This window comes from Carassius gibelio, chromosome B17, assembly GCF_023724105.1.
Source record: "Carassius gibelio isolate Cgi1373 ecotype wild population from Czech Republic chromosome B17, carGib1.2-hapl.c, whole genome shotgun sequence".
NCBI classification, from domain to species: Eukaryota; Metazoa; Chordata; class Actinopteri; order Cypriniformes; family Cyprinidae; genus Carassius; species Carassius gibelio.
In genome coordinates this window covers 26,216,974-26,236,772 of record NC_068412.1, presented here as the reverse complement: position 1 = coordinate 26,236,772, position 19,799 = coordinate 26,216,974, and the positions used below count along the sequence as shown (strand labels likewise).

At 35.5% G+C, this 19,799-nt stretch overlaps 1 protein-coding gene across 4 annotated transcripts; it reads left to right on the top strand.

Annotated features, from left to right (window-relative positions):
• The first annotated feature begins 726 nt into the window (after nt 1-726).
• On the top strand, nt 727-18,094 carry LOC127976307 (transcriptional-regulating factor 1). Of its 4 annotated transcripts, none has more exons than XM_052580653.1 (15): nt 727-933; nt 6,680-8,043; nt 8,123-8,169; nt 9,285-9,432; nt 9,525-9,722; nt 10,834-11,116; nt 11,258-11,312; nt 11,887-12,026; nt 12,491-12,594; nt 12,673-12,748; nt 13,332-13,420; nt 14,352-14,465; nt 14,688-14,786; nt 17,318-17,499; nt 17,596-18,094. In XM_052580653.1, the coding sequence occupies exons 2-15, from the start codon at nt 6,844-6,846 to the stop codon at nt 17,879-17,881; spliced, it is 3,021 nt and encodes a 1,006-aa protein (XP_052436613.1). In that variant the 5' UTR covers nt 727-933; nt 6,680-6,843; the 3' UTR covers nt 17,882-18,094. The 4 variants fall into 4 exon arrangements, with proteins under 4 accessions (XP_052436613.1, XP_052436614.1, XP_052436615.1 ...); XM_052580654.1 differs by lacking the exon at nt 727-933 and adding an exon at nt 3,209-3,464 and having other exon boundaries at nt 17,321-17,499; XM_052580655.1 differs by lacking the exon at nt 727-933 and adding an exon at nt 3,210-3,464 and having other exon boundaries at nt 9,525-9,701.
• Nucleotides 18,095-19,799: the final 1,705 nt, after the last annotated feature.

Here is a 19,799-nt window from a genome sequence, read left to right as displayed (position 1 = left end):
CTGTCATGAATGTCAAAAGATGTTGTGAGAATATTTTTCTTCATGAATGTCCTCAAAAGTTTTTTTTTTTTTACTTTTACTATAATTGTGAGGATATGTTTTCCTCATGAATGACATCAAAAGTTAGTTTTCATAATTTTACTATAATTGTAAAAATATTTTTATTCACGAATGTCCTCAAAAGTTGGTTTTTAATATTTTAATATAATTGTGATGGTATTTTCTGCCATGAATTTCATAAGAAGTTGTTGTTTTTATCAGTTCACTATAATTTTAAGAATATTTTGCTTCAGGAATGTCCTCAAACATGGGTTTATTATATTAATTTCTTCAATGAACATATTTTATACAGTTCTTGCACAAAACAAAAAATAAACATAATAAAAAGTATGATTTTAAAAATTCTGTTACCTTATATTTTATAATACAATTTTTATTATAATTTTTTTTTGTATTAGAACTTATATAATGAGCATAATAATAATATATTTTATTATATGGATTTACTCTGTTATTATTATTATTTAGCTCAAAATGTAAATAACAACAACAACACTTCTTTTGTATAAAGTAAAAACAAACAAATAAACTCTTATGTTAAAATTAGGTGGTTTTGATCAGAAAAAGTGTCAATGTGTCATAGTGAAACTGTGTTTAGAGGATGTCGATACGGAAGTGTGTTTTACAGCAGAGGGCACTGCTGACGTTCACTGAAGATCTCTTCGCGAATTAAAATGTTGCATGTGGATTTAGTACTTGGAAACTGAGCTGCTATTTGGAAACAAAAAAAGTTTTTAGAGCTGATGGCAGCATGTGTGTGTGTGTGTGAGTGTGTGTGTGTATGTGTCATGTGATCATTGGATCCTTCACCTGAAAGATGAAGCATGAATTTTATTCAGAGCTTCATCATCTCTCCTTTCACTTTCTAAAAAGGTAAGTACTTTTCCTTTCTACAGCATTTTTTTTCTAAACCTCAAACACTATATTTAATGGTCAAAAATGTAAGCAGGTTATGAGAGTCTAATGATTTAAATATCCTTTAGGCTAATAAAAATATAATTTTATAACATTTGCTCTGATTAGAGTGTTATGAAATAATTCTGCTAATTATATTCCTTCCTGTAATTTAATATTATTGAATATTTCCTATTTTAAACTTCTAATTTGCACTAAACTGCAGTAGTTTGTGTATTTAACTGCAGATGGAAACAGAAGTTTTCAGTTAACAGGTGCAACTTTATGATCAGATAAAATGTTGATGATGAAAACCCCACTGCAAGTAAAAAGTGTTTCATTATTTTGAAGTTGAAGACAAATGTTTTAATTAATGAGGCTTAGTTGTGGAATCTTAGGTAAGAAGTTTAAAAGGTTTGGTGCTGCACAATAAATTGATGTTTAATTCAAATCTTACTGAAAACATTGAAGGACATGACTAATTGTGAATTTAACAGCGACCTAGTTTGCATATACATAATTCACACATTATAGCAAACGGGTTGCTTACAAAACCATATAATGACCTAATTCTGATTAATACTGGAAAACTATCATGCATGCAAACACAGTCAGTTCCTGTTTTAGTTAATGCCACTTTTATTTATAACACAAAAGTCTCTGACCAGATATAAATAAGACCATGCATGCAAGATTCCTGTGACATCGCTTTAGCGATCAGTTACAGATGGATGTGGCGGGTATTTATATAAAGATTTTATACTTGTATGCATTGTATATTTGTAACCTAGTGGTTTGATATGGAGATTAGGAAGATGGCACAGCAAGTCTTCTGTTCTCTGGACATCAACCAGACTACAAGGAAGAACAAACATAAGAAAAAACTAAAATAAACTTTATATTCAGTATTCACATTTAAAGCACAGAGAATTCTTTAAATTAAGATTTTTTATATTTTTTTTGCTTGTTTTGGCGAAAAATTAAGGGTTGTTTTTGGCTTTGGACTAAAACAAAAAGCAGAAGGGCTTAATGAAAAAAATGCAGATTCATTCTCTCTTCATTCTTTCTCTTTTTGTCAAGAATATGACCATTTCCCAGGTAACCGCAGTAAACAAAGCAGCACAGCACCTGATTTAGCAACTTGCAGCGCTCATATTTAATCAATTAAACCATAGCCTTTTCAAGTGTAAGCTATATCTCAATTTGCATGTATATATATATTTTTTTTTTTCCACCGGAACACCACCACAGTCTTCCCCTAGCGTCCATCAGTGATCCTTTCCTTCCCGCAGTAAACATCGCTGTTGTAGGTTGCCAAGTCTAGGGATCAAATTTGGTTGAAATTTGTATGTGTTGATTGTGTGAGAAGTATGCATTTCCTCCAAGATCTGGCAACCTTGAAATGTGTTGGCGTGATCATATAATGAGGTTTGGGCTATACAAATTACAGGAGTTTTACCACAGGCGAATGTAGCAAACATACAAAATAGATTGAAAATCTTTCAATAGAAAGATTAAAAATATGTGAGAAACGTTGGAAAATATTTAAACAGGATGATGGCGGGATAGAATGGTAAACTATGGGAGAATCCTGGGAAAAATGGGAGAGATGACGGGTATGGTGTATGACTCTCATTCTGACGGCACCCATTCACTGCAGTGGATCCACTGGTGAGCAAGTGATAGAATGCTACATTTCTCTAAATTTGTTTCCATAAAAAAAACAAACTAATCTACATCTTGGATAGCCTGTGGGTGAGTTAATTTCAGCAAATCTTCAGTTTTACATGAACTATTCCTTTAAAGGAGACTATGACCTCGCATCATACATTCACTTCATATCATTCATTCACTATGAAACTGTTGATGGCAGCAAATCTCTGCTAGTATGCGCTCACCACAGCACACATTCACAGAAACAGTGACCTTTCTTAACATGTGTGAACAAAGAATTGTGGCCAAGCTGGCAATACATGCTAAAACAAGAATAAGGCAACCATAATTTACATTTACATTTGTTTAGACGCACTGTGCAATATACAACGTACTACAACACTGTCATCATGGACTGTCATTACATCTGAGAGTTCTATGCAAAATTTGACACCGAAAAAACTCTCTTTTTATCCTCTTTCACTTTACAGCTAACGAATGTATGAGACAAATAATAGCAGGTTGAGAAAATAGCTTGTGGTTAAACCCCGGAAGTCTCTCGGCTTAAAGAGAAAGATGATATTTCCTGAACTTCCTTGAACCCTCTCAGGCCTTTAGACACTTGCTGTAGCTATGAGAGGACACAGGCGTAATTCCTTAGTCAGCAGTATGAACCGAACTTACTTCCTACTTCTGCTGTGCCTTTGAGTTATTGTTTTTTATCCGCGGTTCAGTTTGACTCGTCTATGTTTGTTATGATATCCAGAGCGTCATAGTATTCAGAGCATCTTGATGGGTCAGTTTGAGAAAGCAAACTTTTCTAGAAAAGTGAATTTCGGGACACAAAGAAATGAGAGGTAAGCATTACTATTTGTCATCATCACACTTTCAATCACAAAAATGCATGCAAAAATGCATGCTGTGCATCTTTAAAAGATGTCAAGACCAATTTAAAGACAGACAGCGAATTGAATTAATAAGTCATACTGTCAGACTATATAGTGTTGCATGCATTGACCTCAGCGGTGTTCAGGATTGATTTTGTAAGCCTTGATATTGTCTAAAGAACTCGACTGACATGGTAACGAGTCTCTGTTAAGCCTTATATGTAAGCTGCATTTTCTAAAAATGGTTGTAACTGAAAACACATCACATGCGTTGTTTATAGCCAACTTTACTGTTATGAACACTAGGTAAGCTGGGTTTACCTCAAGAGTGGATAAAGTTCAGATAGCTCATAAATGAAACCGTTGAGATGCAACTCAACATGTTGCTCAACTAATGTTGAAATGAACAAATAACAGTCATATATGTTAAAAAAACAGATATGATTTTTGGCATCTCATTTGTGCCTAGGCACGCACATGAAGTGACGCAAGTATTCTTATATGAAAATATCTCAATAAAGATGTTGTTCAATACATATTTTATTCTATTAATAATAATGCAGATGTCAGGATAAATGTGTAGAGTCACCCATAATTTTATGCTTTATGCAAATGTCACTTTTGAACTGTAAAAATAATTTGATACTGCTGTTGAATTTTTGTTCATCGTGATATATTCCAGTTTGACAGAGAACAAATTCCAACTGGACTCAAAACTAAAGACTATTTTTTATACTTGATGATATTAGTGAATCAACTGGTGCAACTACTCTAATAAATAAAATGGGGATAAAAAAATAAATTAAAAAATGTATAAAATGAAATGAAATTCAAAATAAAACCTTCATTTGCAAGTGAATATCCTACTTTGGACAAAAGCCTCTGCTAAATGAATAAATGCAAATGTAAATATACTTGGCATTAACTCAAAGGTTGATTAGCTAATCATTAAAAAAACGGATGAGGGTTGAGTTGATGTTGTGCCTCAGTAGCATCATTTTTAGAGATAGTGCAGATCTCTGTTTGTCGCTACAAACACGAATTGCTTTTACGTTTATTTTTCTAAAGGTCTAACAGTTGTCTTGTTCCACTCACTGGTCAGAGTCTGACGGCTTCACACACTCACTAAACAGGGTAAAGCGAAGATGGAAACTTTCAAAACCACAGAGCGCACTTGAGCCTTTGACACAGAGATGCTGTGTTAATCTGATTCAGAGAGGTGAACCAATGATCTGTCTGCAGACTTCTTTCTTTCAAACAACACACTCGATACTTTGCCTTTCTAAAGCACAAATGGGTAAAAGTACATGCATTTTTGCATGCTGTTTTGGAAAACACACCTCAGATTGGTAATACTTTAGAGGTGAAAAATGTTTCTGCAAGTACTTTTTTAAGGTATTTAAACACCATAGTTTTGCTTTGAGATTCATTCAATCGCAATGAATTTATGAGAAGTTTCTACATTAAAATGATTTTTAGGACAGCAGCATCTTTCAAAGAACTTAGATAAGGATCAAACTGCCGTCCTATGTTATAGGCAGACCATGTGACAGGAAGTGATAAGATGGTGTCTAAACTTCATATTCTAGATGTGAGAGGAAGCCTCAGACTGAGTCATGGTGTGAATTTACTGTATCTGCTGTGGGTGGAAAAATAAGATATTATTAGTTTGCTAAAGACATTCCTTTCTGTATGAAAAATGAACAAAATAGTCTTACACATGACCTAGATTTTGACAAGTGTTTGATTTTTTTATTGCAATAAACTATGAACAATTTATTTTAAAGTGAACACAAAATACACATTTCCACTTAAAGGTTTGGGGTTGGTAAGATTTTTTAAATGATTGTCTTTTGTGCTCACCAAGGCTGCATTTATTTGATCAAAAATACAGTATTGTCACATGTATGATCTGTCTTGGTTTAGTTTTCTGTGTTTCCGTTCTCCTGCCTTGTTTGTTTCCATGGTTTTTTATATAATTAGCCTTTACCTGTTTCAATTCTCCCAATCAAGTTTCTATTACTTAAGTCTATGTTCCCCTATGTTCCTTTGTAACAGAATAGCAGAACAACTAAGTAAGATTAGCGGCATTTTTCTTTCTTTCTTGTTTTGTTTTTCCTCTCTCCGGGAATGGCTATCCCAGCAGTTCAACTGTGCCTGGAGCAACAGAACCATTCGCTGGAGAGCCATACCAGGGACTTTTTCGATCTGACGTGCCTTATGCACTATACGTGTACGCTTTCGTGGAGTTTGGGCTGGAGAATACCAAATCACCATTCACTATCTGCCCTCCTGAGGAGGATATCTCCAGTCCCATTCCCAAACCAGAGACCATAAAATGCCTGAGCCCACTGCAGACGGAGAGTCTGAGCCCATTGTGACTGAGCCGATCATTGACACAGAGCTGGAACATCGAGCATCGTCTGACCAAGTGTGTGAGATGGCAACATTGTCCGTTCCTGATGGAGTTTTACTGGAGATCGAGGGCTTGGGGGGAAGCCCTGCCCACACTGCCACCGCTAAGGGTGAGCTACAACTGGTCACTGGACCACATTATGAGGAACTTATGGATTGTTTAAAGTGGACTTAATAGACTGGATTGGAGGAGTATTACCTCCCGCCCAGCCCTGAAACTCCTGCTCCATCCTGGACTCCTACGAACTGTCACATGTGTGATCCGTTTTGGTTTAGTTTTCTGTGTTTCTGTTCTCCTGCATGGTTGTTTCCATGGACTTTTAAATTTTTATTAATTAGCTCAGTTGTCCCAATTAAGTTTCTATTACTTAAGTCTGTGTTCCCCTATGTCTGCTATCATTTGGATTTGTGTTTGGTTGTGCCCATTCTCTCCTGTGAAATATTAAATGAACTATTTTGTTATACTCCTTTGTGTGCTTTGTCTTGCACACCAACACGTAACGAGTATAAAAGGTAATCTCATGAAATATTATTGGAATTTAAAATGACCGTTTTCTATTGTAATTTACCGTAAAAATTGATCAATTCAATGCACCCTTGCTAGATAAAACTATTTCTCTCTTTAAAATATTTTTACCAACCTCAAACTTTTGAATGACACCGTACATATTAACACAGGTTTAAATTGTGTAGGTTATTCCTAAAAGACCAAAATGATTGTCTTTGTACATTTTCAGCCAAGTTTAACAACTTGTTGTCTCTTTTTACAGGAAAAACCTATTCTTGAAATCAGCCGAACAATTTGAGAGACTAAACAACATATGATGGAAAAAGCATTCAACTCTTTTATAGTGCCATTCAAACCAGTATGTAACCACGTCGCCTCAAGCAATTAGTTTAACAATAGAGAAGTTTCATTTGAATCTTTCTGAAGATGACAGAAAACTTGTACGAGACGAATCAGTTTACAAACCACACCAACGGGACCTATTTGTTCCAGCACAGCCCAAGCACATTGGGTGCACCTCACTATGGTGTACCAAACATAAACTCGATCCAATCGTCTCCAATGTCTCCTCGACTCAACCATGAGTCGCTAACATCTCCTGGCACTCCAGGACATGAACTTTCTCCATTGCTTGAGATGCCAAACAGTGGCGGAACTTGGGAATATAATCAGTTTGGAAAGACATCATCATGGGGATCTTCTTCTCACGAAGAACTACCAGAGACGTCTCGAATCTATCCGTTTAACATCACGTGTCAGAACATCTCATCAATGACCTGCAAAGACAACGGCAGTATTTCTCATCCTCAAAGGCTGGACTCGTTCTCAAAGGCCTTCCCTACTAAAAACATTCAACTTCTCTTTGACGATAGCAACAGGACAAATGATAAGCACCCAGAAAATCACATTTCAGGGGTTTTGCACATGCCTCAAAGTCTCCCAGAAGGATCGGACAGGCAACCTTTGGAGTCTCCAGTTTTTAACCCAATGGTCATTCAGGGTCAATGTGATCAGACCGGCTTCCATCCATCAGAAAGCCAAAACTCGATGCACAGCCTTTACCAAAACCATCAACAGTTTCACTATGGATACCAGCAACACAAGCAGAAATTAAACAACATGGAGCAGGTAAACAGGAGCCTCCAAAAACCACAGAGCTCTTGGCATGGTTATCAAAGCCCTCCAGTGCCATATCCAATGGCCTTGAATCAACAACAAAGAGGGATGTTTGCACACAAAACTTACCTGGATTCTCAAGAACCTGCTCAATCGCCAACCTTTGACCACCGTCAAGACTTCAAAGTCCCGGAGCAGCAGATTTTCCATTACCAAGACCAACAACATCTGCATTCGCTTTCCCAACCCGGCAATCCTTACCTCGCACAAGATCACGTCCAATCAATCCCTGCAAAGCAAAATAACATGTTTAGCGATGCTCGTCACTCTTCGCCAAACACACCGGTGTTCTCGAGTCCCAAAGAAGATCAATCTGGTTTCAACTTCTCCCACCGAAATGAAGACCTCTACCAAAACAAGAGCTCAGGGGTCTGTAAAACTCTTCCACAGATGACTATGATGGGAGAAATTTTTCATCATGCCACTCCACATGCTTCTCAGTGGTCAAAGGTACTGTATTTTTTATTTTATTACTTCATTATAGACTCATTTGCATTTAAGTTAAAGGTTTCTCATGAATACCTTGCAGGCTCCTTCACCAGATTTTCAAGATGAGTCCATTTCACCTCATTTCAGGTTTGACTCCAACCCTACTTCTATCCATTTAGGAAAAATCTAATTTATTTGAATAGAGCATGTTCTAAATACACATTTCAAAGCTGCTTTTCAGAAAGTTGTGATGTCAATGTTGATAATGTCAGTCCATTAATGCCTTATCACATTTAGCAGGTTAGCGCTGGGTGATAATATAGTTTAAATTTTGCAGCAAATAAACAAGTATTTTGCTATATACATAGCCCTATGTGATATATATATATATATATATATATATATATATATATATATATATATATATATACACACCCTACTTTATATAAAGAGCTGTATATTAACATAATATATATATATATATATATATATATATATATATATATATATATATATATATATATATATAATATTTCTTATATAATATATAAGAAAATGTAAAGGTTGGGTATACTTGTGGTAACACTTTACTTAAAGCCTTTACATATAATGCATTATAAAGTGTTATTAAAGGGTATAATGTATTATAATTATTCATAATGTGCATTGTAATACATTATATCTTATTTAAGACTACCAATGACCAAATTTAAAATGAACAGTATAACAATTGAATTGATAAGTGTTATAACGTGGAACTATGGTTACAATTATTCATGTGATCCTAATGCATTGAAATGTGCATTACAAGGTATAATTAATGCATTTAAACAACTTTTTATAATGCATTGTGCATAAAGGCTTGAAGTGCTACAGTAATTGTATAATTCATTATTAATTTATAATTCATTGATTATTATTAATTCATCATCTGGTGATATTGAGAATTATGAAAGCTGAGGTCTTGTTACACAATTGGTATTCGATTTATAAAAACTAGGTGTAGTGACAACCATTAATACTATTTGGTCATGTGTAGTATGTTTAAGGAAATCCTATTTCACTAGTGCTACTTGATTCCTTTTTGTTTTTATTTTTGTAAAATTTACTAGCAGTGTCTGGGTGAAAACTGTTTCTACACCATTGTTTTTAGTGTAATACATAATATCACTAGTCCTCTAGTATGCAAGCTAAGGCAACCCGAAAAACTCAATGCTCCACTCATATTCTTGATGTATAATATAGTATCTGGATTTCTGTAGATTAGAACCAGAGTTGTCAAGAGAGGATGGATCTCATGCAAAGATGAGATGCACTGTTTGTCACAGGGAGTTCAAAAGTCTCCCGGCTCTGAATGGTCACATGCGCTCTCATGGAGGACTGCGGACACACCCCACATCCCTCAAAATGGTATGAACCAGTCATTTTGATCATCGGTGGTTTGTGAAAACGTGCATGCTGATTTGCCCCATTGCTTGGTATTTCTTTCTTTGTTTTAACAGAGAGACGGGCACATTCTGTCTGAGGCTGCTCAAAGCAACCCCATCATCTTACCAGTGTCAGTACCTGTCAAGGACTACCAGACCCCAACCAAACTCCCGCTCAACCTTCTGTGCCAGCAGAAAAATGAGGAACAGAGCGGTTTAATTAAGACTGGTGCACAGTCACCCCTCCTGTCGGTACGAAACCACCCTTCCTGTGTGAGTTTCTGGCATATAGTTATTTTTAAAACCTGTTGAGAAATTTATAAGCTCGAAAGAATTTATAGACTGCAGATGCTCAAAGTATTTTTTAAATGTAAAACTTCACTCTCATGCTGTCTTTTTGATAAAAAATTACAAGGTTTAATAGGAAATGCATAATTAAAAAGTGCTTCACAAACAAAACAAAAAAAAATTGCTACTGCAAATAGTGAAAAATGGGAACATAAAGACTGTCCAATTCGATGTGATCCATATTATTTGTGAACTACACAGTAAAATTATATTTCTCTCCTAAACATGATTTCTTTGTTTTCAGTTAATGTAAACCTCAAAAAGGAGTTAAGTAGGGCGAATGTGAACCAGTCAAACATCTGATAATTGTTTTTGATGTTGGCCGAACTGAAACTGTTTGCTTTGCACAGGATTTAATGGAGAGAGTAGAATGGGTTACACCTTATTTTAAAGTGTCCTTGTTACAGTGTAATTATACATACATTTAAGTTCTGAGTAATATTCATTAAGTATATGTTCTTACTATATTGTTAGGTTTAGGATCAGGGTTTGGATTAGGTTTACTTGCTTATAACTATGCATAAATTATTGTTATTATAATAGTAGGTGTAACGTGTAACAAGTACACCTTTAAACCAAGTAAAATGCTAAAATTGACTATTATTTTTTGTATTTCTGAACAAAATGACAACAGGAGTCTTGATAGAGTTTAAAGTTAGAATTTGGAATGTTGGAATTTAGAACCGTTTCAATTACATTAGGTTACCATTGTGGTGAAGAATTGGAGCAGACTTAGCATTTAGCATGCTAAAATGTTCTGTGGCTCATTAACAAAACAACTCGATGATATAGAAGTTATGAGAACATATTAAGTTTGTGTTTCTTAAAGGGATAGTTCACCAAAAAAAAAAATAATAATTTACTCACCCTCCATAGCCAATGACTTTTAAAGTATTTTTTCCCCATACTATTAAAGCCGATGGTTACCAACTTTCCTTTGTCATTTTCACTTTTGGGTGAACTATCCCTTTAACCGATTCATGTAATTCTGACCGATTTTAATGTTAACCTCACCCCCCCACATAACACATTCTAGATAAAGAGATCTGTCTCAGATGGAGGATGTGCACAAAAGCAGGTGAAAAAGAGGTACCGCCACTGTCTGGTCCCGTTGATGATTCCCTCGCCCAGCTCCGGTCAGGAGTCCAGAGGCGCAGTGCTCTTCCGCAGTCAGCTCAAGACGGCGAGCAGCATTGGGGACGACGTGCCGTACACCCCTCCACCCATGCTCAGCCCCGTACGCCCGGGATCAGGCCTCTTCAACGCCATCAATGGAAGAGCCAAGAGCAGCGGGGTCGAATATGCTGCAGATGGGGCTGGTTAGTTAATGCAGTCAAAGTCCTTGGCATGACAATAGCAAAGATTAAAGACTTGTTTTTACTGAAATATTTTAGATGCATTGTTAAAGCACCTGTATTTTTCAAATTATAATATGCATTATCCATGTTTGTCTATAACAGGTGATTTGGATGACTCTGGTGAGACTGCAAGGGAGAAAGTGGTTAATGTAACACCGTAAGCATTTTAATGTGTTTACAAAAGATATGTGACTAGGAAAAACTAATTAAACTATGTGTTAGATTTTCTCAAGAAAATGTAAGTGGTGCCCATGATGTGTTGTGGTCTGTTGCTAGGGTGTTGATCATGTAGGTAGTTGTTTATTGGCAAAAAATATGAAATGGAAAAATATTTTATATTTGGATGCTTTTGTTCTCCCGAGAAAGTTTGCATTTGCAAAAATGTTGTGTTCTCACAATACTTTTACCAATGAATGCAGTTTCTCGGAGACAACCAAATTTTTTCCAGCAAATGAAAAAGAAACACCATCCTCCCTCTCGTTTCATTTTTTAAAAGTGAGTTTATTCACTAAAGTAATATCACACTTCCTCTCAATAAAACCACATGATCTGAAGGTTTCATTTTCACAAGTGTTTCGAAACATAACACTCTTCACCTTAAAGCTACACCAGCAAAACAATGTTATTGCACATCATTTAACTGTCAATTGCTGCTTGATTTATTCAATAATTAAATTATATTTAAATATACAATAAATTCATAATCAATAACTGTCTTGATTTCTTTATAGCCGGATAAATGTTGGCGAGGAATTTCAAGCAAAGATCCCAGACATTAAGAGGCAAACCCTCACAGAGGAAGATTCCCATAATGCTGTTCTTTTGTGGTCGCCCTCCCAAGACCTGGATGCCCCTGATAACCAGCAGAAAGGTAGCTGAAATCACTTTCAACACAAATAACATTGAGTTAAATGTAGCAATAGGAGACATGCAGTGATTTTATAATGCAGGAGGTATGATGCAAAGAAAATCATTCTTCAGCCAAGTAATTAAGTTCACTATACACTGGAAAATATGGTTTTTGAAAAATTACTTGAGTACATTTTGAAAGAAAATGCTATTTCATTCTTTCCACTTACAAATGTCATCCTCAATTCAACGTGTAACTCGCAGGTTCTGTTCTGAGTGCAATTTCTTTTCAATTTCTGAATCAATTTTGTTTTCAGTGCAGGCTAACAATGCAACACAAAATAAAAAAATGTGCCCCATTAATATGATGTGCAGGGTTTTGGAGTCTAAAATACCCATTTTTAAATGGTTAATTTATTTTTGTGCACATGAAGGAAAAAGAAACCACCAATATCTGATTACTGTTGACTTTTTCCCCCTTTCTAGTGGACAATCTTCTGAAAATGGCTTGCTCTAGTGTGCTACCAGGCGGCGGAGCAAACACAGAATATGTCCTGCACTGTCTTTTTGAGTGCAGAGGAGATATTATGGTTAGTATTTTGCATATTATCACTTCCTGACACTAAAATTGATCTATAAAAAGCCTTAAAATAACTATCATGTTCCAGAATACTCTTGAAAAGCTACTCCTTCCAACGCCGCCGAGAAACACATCCAGCCCCAAAACAGACTATCATTATGCAGGTGCGTAACATTTTGTGCAATCAAAAAATTCCTTCCTGAGGAAATATTGAAGTATATATAAAAGAGTACCTATAAAGCGCCAGATTTTGCACAAACCCTCTTTTGGCATTAAACAACTACACTGTCAGGATTTTCTAAAAACGCGCATTAAAGGTTAGCGCTGCAAGGATATGGACACAGTCATTTTTGTGGCTGATCTTATCGCATATGCATTTGTGGGAGTTTCTCTTTCAGAGCCAAAATTAATGGGAGGAAAGTACTGTATCTAAATGAATCACACAACATGATTTACTAAGGTTTGCACAAGTCAGTTTACTGGTATTTGTCCTATTGTTTCCAGCTCCAAAAAAGACACTATTTTGAGCTGTTCTTGGTAGATTGATTTGGTCATTACAGAACAGATCTGTGTCTTGTCTGTGTTCTTTAATCTGCGTGCTGTCAGCCGCAGAACTTTCCACTCCTATAGGTGCTCGGTTTGCGCTCTCACGCTATAATTTGACCTGTTTCGTAAATCTGGCCCTAAATACTCGAATTACTGAATGCACCACATTACAGCTTTTCGTCTGCTCTTCTCATCAACTAGGATCAGACAGATGGACGCTTCAGGAAAAACGCCAGCTGAACAAAGCACTTCTAAGTCATCACAAAGATTTCTTTCTCGTCCAGAAAATGGTATTTGTCGTCAGTTAATATTAAAAGGTTTGTGCAGGTTTTATGAAGGTACGTTTAAGACTTTTTCAAGCCCAAGTAAAGATAATTTAAGGAATAAGTTGAATGGAACATAATGCACCAATACTGTATGTTCCTTTTAAATGTAAATGTCTTGTATTAGCAACACTTCAAAACAAATCTCCATTACTTTATAATTCCTTTAACACAGAAATCGGGTACCACTTTATTTTAAGGTGTCCTTGTTATATTTTATTACACACAATTAGTTATGCATTATTACTGTACATGCATGTAACCCTAAGCCAAAACCTAATTAATATTACTCAGAACTAAAATTTATAATTACGCTGTAACAAGGACACCTTAAAATAAAGAGTAACCAGAAATACTTTAAGTGTTGAATAACTCTGCTAATCCACTGGAATATGGAAATAGCTTTTACTAATCACAGAGCAAAAAAAGTATTATTATCTTGTTTTCCAGTGCAAAAGATTCTTATATCAAGATAAAAAAAGTGAGTTGATAATTTAAAATAACAAAAATCTGCCAGTGGGATCAGAAAAAACAGCTTAATTAAAAAAATAAACATAACAGACGGATATTTGTCCTTTTTTAAAGCATAAACCCATTTAATTATTACATTTCTAATATTTCTAACATTGTAAATGTTTCTATATTTAAGGATGTTTAGATAGTTGTCTAGGAAAACAAAACAAATATTGAGGAACATATTTATTTTTTGCCGTAGCATTTGGGTGATGATTTTCTGCTTTGAATTTTAAGTCAAAATTTGTATAAGGAACAATTTAGACTTTTTAAGACCTGCAGAAACCTTTTATTCATTTAATCTTTTGTTCTCCATTAATATGTTAGCATTCATTTGCGCCCCTGTGGTGTAGTGACTGTGAGAATGTGTTCTTTTATTATTTAGGTCAAGACAAAGTCAGTGTCTCAGTGTGTCGAGTACTATTACACATGGAAAAAGCGTTTGCGCTTGGGTACGAGAGTCAGTTCGGCTCTGTCTACACCTGTTCAAGACCCGCGGGTGAGTTACAGCACAGTTTTACAGGTCAAACTCATCTAAAGCTTATTTCACTGATTTCACCTGCCAGTATTTGGACAATTTACACAATTAATAATTGCATAAAAAAAACGACTTTTAATTTAATTGCATGACATTCAGCCATTTTTATTGTGATTTATTATTACATTATATTGTGACTTTCAAATATTTTTTCATGCATTGCCTGTATATTTCGTGAATTAGGGAGACGCAGAATCAAATAAAGAAGCCAACAGCAAAACCAGGGAGCATGAAATATCAGAAAACTCCAGTGCGGTGTTTGTCTGTGAAGTGTCAAACTCAGTGAGTATCTGTGAGCCGGTGTACATACTGAAACCTCTAGGTGCTTTCTCCACTTCCTGTCATTTACTAGTATGCCCACACCTTTTCTCTCAAATATGCTTTATACTGCCTCTGCAGTCTTGTCAAATGTGTACTATATTAATCTAGAGAATGTGATTGTGTAGTAATCTGTAGCCTATCAATGTCTTCATTATTAGAAACATGTTACAAAAGCCAATGTGACATGTTTTTAATAATGGAGAAGACACTATGCTAACTATATACAGTAGCTGATATTCAGTTATAGGATTCAAACTAAAAAACAAATCTCCTTACATACTGATTTGACAATAATAATCCAAAATGACGTTGTATTATTATTTATTTTTTACTCACCTTCAAGCTGTTCCAAATCTGCTTACTTGTACTGGATGTACACTTGTAGTACACTTGTAGTGAACTTAAAATTTTCTAAGTATATTTATATTAACAAAAAAAAAAACTGTACTAAATTAAATAAAAGACCACATGAGTGTACTTTTAGGAAAACTTTTATAACTATGTTTCTTAACACACTTAAGCATACTTTAAGAAGTGCAGTTTACAATAATGTCAAATTAAAAGTTACTTAAAAGTACACCACAAATTATTATGTTCTAATAATTTTTGTCAATTGATTATAATTTCAACTTTAGCGCATAATTTATATTACATGTAAAGTTAATAAATTTAAACTTGAAATTTAAGTATATTTTAATTTACTGTCAGTGCTTGTCAGGACCCATATATTAAAGACTAATGAATTAGTTATAACAATTACAAAGAGGAACTTAAGTCCTAAGTGTGTCAAAAACACTCTTAATTTCAACTAATTGCATTTAATTTAATTAAAACGATAATCAATTTTCTTTTATTGTAATTGTAAAAAGCATTCCATTAAGTTAACATTATATTTAGTTAACACTCAAATGTATCCTTTTAAAATACATTATTTCAATAACAAGTACAAATTTGGAAGGTATTCTAAAGTGTACTTTTTCATACAACGACTTCTGTCAATCTCCATATAAAAAATATAAAAAACACGTTAAAAGCACCAGTTCCAACAGATAATCTTCTAGGTTTACAATTACAATCTGATCAACTATCATATGGCTTCGGAAGACCAGTGCATGAGTAGCATGGATGTTAAAGGGGTTATATGACGTTGCTAAAAATAACAGTATTTTGTGTATTTGGTGTAATGCAATGTGTTTATGCAGTTAAAGGTTCAAAAAACTTTATTTTCCACATAATGTACATTTTTATTTCTCCTCTGCCCTGCCGTTCTGAATTGTGTGGAGTTTTACAAAGATCACCGTTCTGAAAAGCAAGGTGTATGCTGATTGGCCAGCTATCTAGTGCGTTGTGATTGGCTGAATGCCTCAAGGATGTGACAGAAATTTTACGGCCCGTAGTGTGATGCCGCGTGTCCCGGAGTGCTGAGACCAAAAACATCAAAACCCATGACTTACACTGTCTTTTTATGTGTTGCGTATCACGCCGCATAAACACAAAGCCATGTCTGCATTTGCGATCTGAGAAACGACAAACAAAAAGCACTACTCTACACTGCTCAAAACTCGTGTTTTAATCTACAGTGGAAAATTCTTTACATACTGTATGTAAACACACGTACAGACTGTGAGTCAGAAGCGCCAGACTGTTCATGCAAAGTTGGAATTACCCAACTTTATAGAAATAATCTTTGTGCACAGAACCGCTGTAGGCTACTGGCTCTGTCCTCATCCTCTGTTAAATGCACTGCACACATCTGAATATTTGGGTTGAACTGTTCTGGAACAGTGTTGTAAACATAACTTAATACCTGATTACTTGTGTCCTCTTTTCGAAGACCAAACAGAGTAGGCACACAGCGTCTCCATGACATATAGGCGACAGCAACAGCGATAATAAAGGTGACGCTTTCTTTCTTCGCATGAACATTTGGGCAGCGTTATGCAGATCTTCCCACATCGTGATGTAGACGTGTGGGGGCGTGTTAGAACAAGCCGTTTTAAGAGAGCGTGGTTGACTTTTAACTTTTATAAAGAATATCGGTAGCACTTTATTTTACAGTCCTGTTCCTCATGTACATACTATGTACTTATTATAGTAATTACAATAACTATGTAATAACTAGGTACTAACCATGAACCTACCCCTAAACCTAACCCTACCCCATTGTAGTTACCTTGTGTTACCAAAACTTTCTTAGATAAGTACACTGTAAGTACACTGTAAGTACATGTTAGTACACGTACTGTAAAATAAAGTGCAACCAGAATATCTCTTTGGATTTGAGACTTTAGTCTTTGGAACTTTGCAGATCTTCTTCATGCACCAAGAGCTTGTAACACTCCAACAAGAAAGGAACAATTGAAATCGCATCATATGACACCTTTAAGATTTAGGGTGTTCCCTTGGTCTTTCTGCAACTTATTAACTGCTGTCCTATGGAAAATGGATTTGGAACCTTTTGTTTCCGGGTAAAATGACTATGTTTCTCACAGCAGATGAAAGAAGAAATGTGGACCCAGACCAATCTCCGGCTGCTCTGTAGCTCTCCGGCCGAAAGCAGAACGTCCACGCTGACCCTGCCTTTGGGTTCGGCTTCTGTGAGGAGTTCTCCCTCCAGCACCACCAGCGGAGACACAGATTCAGCCGTCGTCTTTCCCTGCAACGAGTGTGGAAAGTAAGCCACGTCCTGAGTCAAACACAGAAACATATTCTTCATACTGTTATGAATCACAGCGGTTGCGGTCTGATTCACGATTGTCTCGTTTCATAGGGTGTTTTTAAAGGTCAAAAGTCGGAATGCCCACATGAAGACACACCGGCAGCAGGAGGACATTCAGTTGTGGCAGCTGTCCAGGGCTCCGGAGCAAGATCGTGTGATGGCGACACCTGAATCCCATCCCGTTACACCACTAAAACCACCCATGAACATTCATTCTTTAACATGTGACGTGAAAACATCCATAAATGACATGTGCAGTGAGTCAATGCAGGAAATCAATTGTCCTCTGAAGACACTTCCTGTCCTACAGAGTCCTCTGGACTATATTCCAAGTTAGAAGATGAATAAGTAAATTCTTTGTAGACTAGAAATGTCTCCTTCATGTAAATAGCACAGATTTATGTACATTGAAACTAAGGCTAAGGCACAATTTGTGTAAAAAGTATGCAATGTTCTTTATTTTATCTGAAACTGATTTTCTATTATGTATTATCTGGTTTTGTATCTTATTTCTTTTGTAATAAACCACTTTGTTTGTGTGATTATCAAACACTCAAATTCACAACAGATTATATTCAAAATGCAGTCGACTTTAGAAAAATGCTTTTCGTAAGCGGTGTGACTCTACTCAGCCAACAACGTGTTCTGAATGTTATGAAACTTTACTTCTGGATGTTAAATAGACATTCAGAACATCCAGTAATAAAAACCTGTTTTCATGGTTGTGAGAACGTTAAAGGGACAACAGTTCACCCAAAATGAAAACGTCATCATTTACTCATCCTCATCTTGTTCCACATTTGTATGAATTCCTTTTTTTCTGTTGAAGACAAAAGAAGAAACTTTGAAGAATGTTGGTGATCAAACAGTTCATTAAATTCCATTGTATTTTCCATACTATGGAAGGCAATGGCTACCAGCAAGCATTATGGGAATGTTACTTTTTTTAAATTCAGTTGTAAAAAAAAAAAGAAAACTTGGACAAACGTCCAACGAAAAAGAAATAATAACATGAGGATGGAGGTGGAAAAACAAATACATTCTGTCATATTTTTTAGAGAGGGCAAGTGTTAAAATATTATCTTAATTCTAGCTTTTTTGAAATTATGGGAAATGTATGGGAAATATTTTAGATTTATTAGAAAGTTAACAGTTTATAGGAAACACAGATGTTTTTTTAGTCAGGACTACTCATACTTTAGACTGGTTTGTTTTTGTATCAAAATACTGGTGCGTTTGATGTCCAGAGCACACCAAAATTTGATGAAAAATGGTAAATCAATTTTTAATAAATTCATGATGCCAAGAATGGATATGAATCGAAATGTGAGGTTTCCACCACTACAACACAGTTGGATGCATAAGTGCATAGTATACAAGTGCGTCATTTGGGATGCAACTATTGTTAAAGACCACATAAGTTTGAACAAACAAACATTCTAATAAAACTTTGAGAGAACCTCGGCAGAACGTTAGGTTTGGTTAAAGGGATAGTTCACTCAAAAATAAAAATTCTGTCATTAATTACTCACCCTCATGTCGTTCCAAACCCATAAAACCTTCATTAGTCTTCAGAAAACAAATTAAAATATTTGTGATAAAATCTGACAATGCATGCACGTGGTGCTACTGCTTACGTTAACACGCACATGCGGAAGCAAGCCCATGCATCATAATACTCTTCCTATAATGGTGGTACACCGCGGTAGACGGGATGAGAATTCTTTAGTTTATTTTTAGATTTTTGTTTTCTTTGCGCACAAAAAGTATTCTCGTAGCTTCGTGAATTAGCGGTAGAAACCCCTGAAGTCACATGGACTATTTTACCGATGTACTTGTTATGTTTCTGGACATGGGAACAATGCAGTTGTGTTGCTGTCTACAGAGGGTCTGAGACCTCACGGATTTCATCAAAAATATCTTAATTTGTGTTCCGAAGATGAACAAAGCTCTTACGAGTTTGGAACGACATGAGGGGCAATAATTATGGACAGAATTATATATTTTTGGGTTAACTATCCCTTTAACGATCCCTAGATAAAATACATTTAACTACAATTTAACATTCAAAAAGACTTATGTGCCCCCTAGAAGCTTGTGTTCTTCAAGTGAATGTCGCTTCATTGTGCCATCCTGAAGAAGCACAAAATCACTTTCACTGACTTGTTCATGAAATGCTCCCTCCTGGTGAAATGACCTTCACAACTCAAACCGAGCAGCTGAGACCTTAGCCATCTTCAAGAATCAGCTAAAAA

Coding starts and splice junctions, on each gene's coding strand:
- LOC127976307 (XM_052580653.1), top strand. CDS start 6,844: ATGACAGAAAACTTGTACGAGACGAATCAGTTTACAAACCACACCAAC. Junction 9,723..10,833: donor TACGAAACCACCCTTCCTGT/GTGAGTTTCTGG, acceptor AACACATTCTAG/ATAAAGAGATCTGTCTCAGA. Junction 12,027..12,490: donor CCCTGATAACCAGCAGAAAG/GTAGCTGAAATC, acceptor CCCCCTTTCTAG/TGGACAATCTTCTGAAAATG.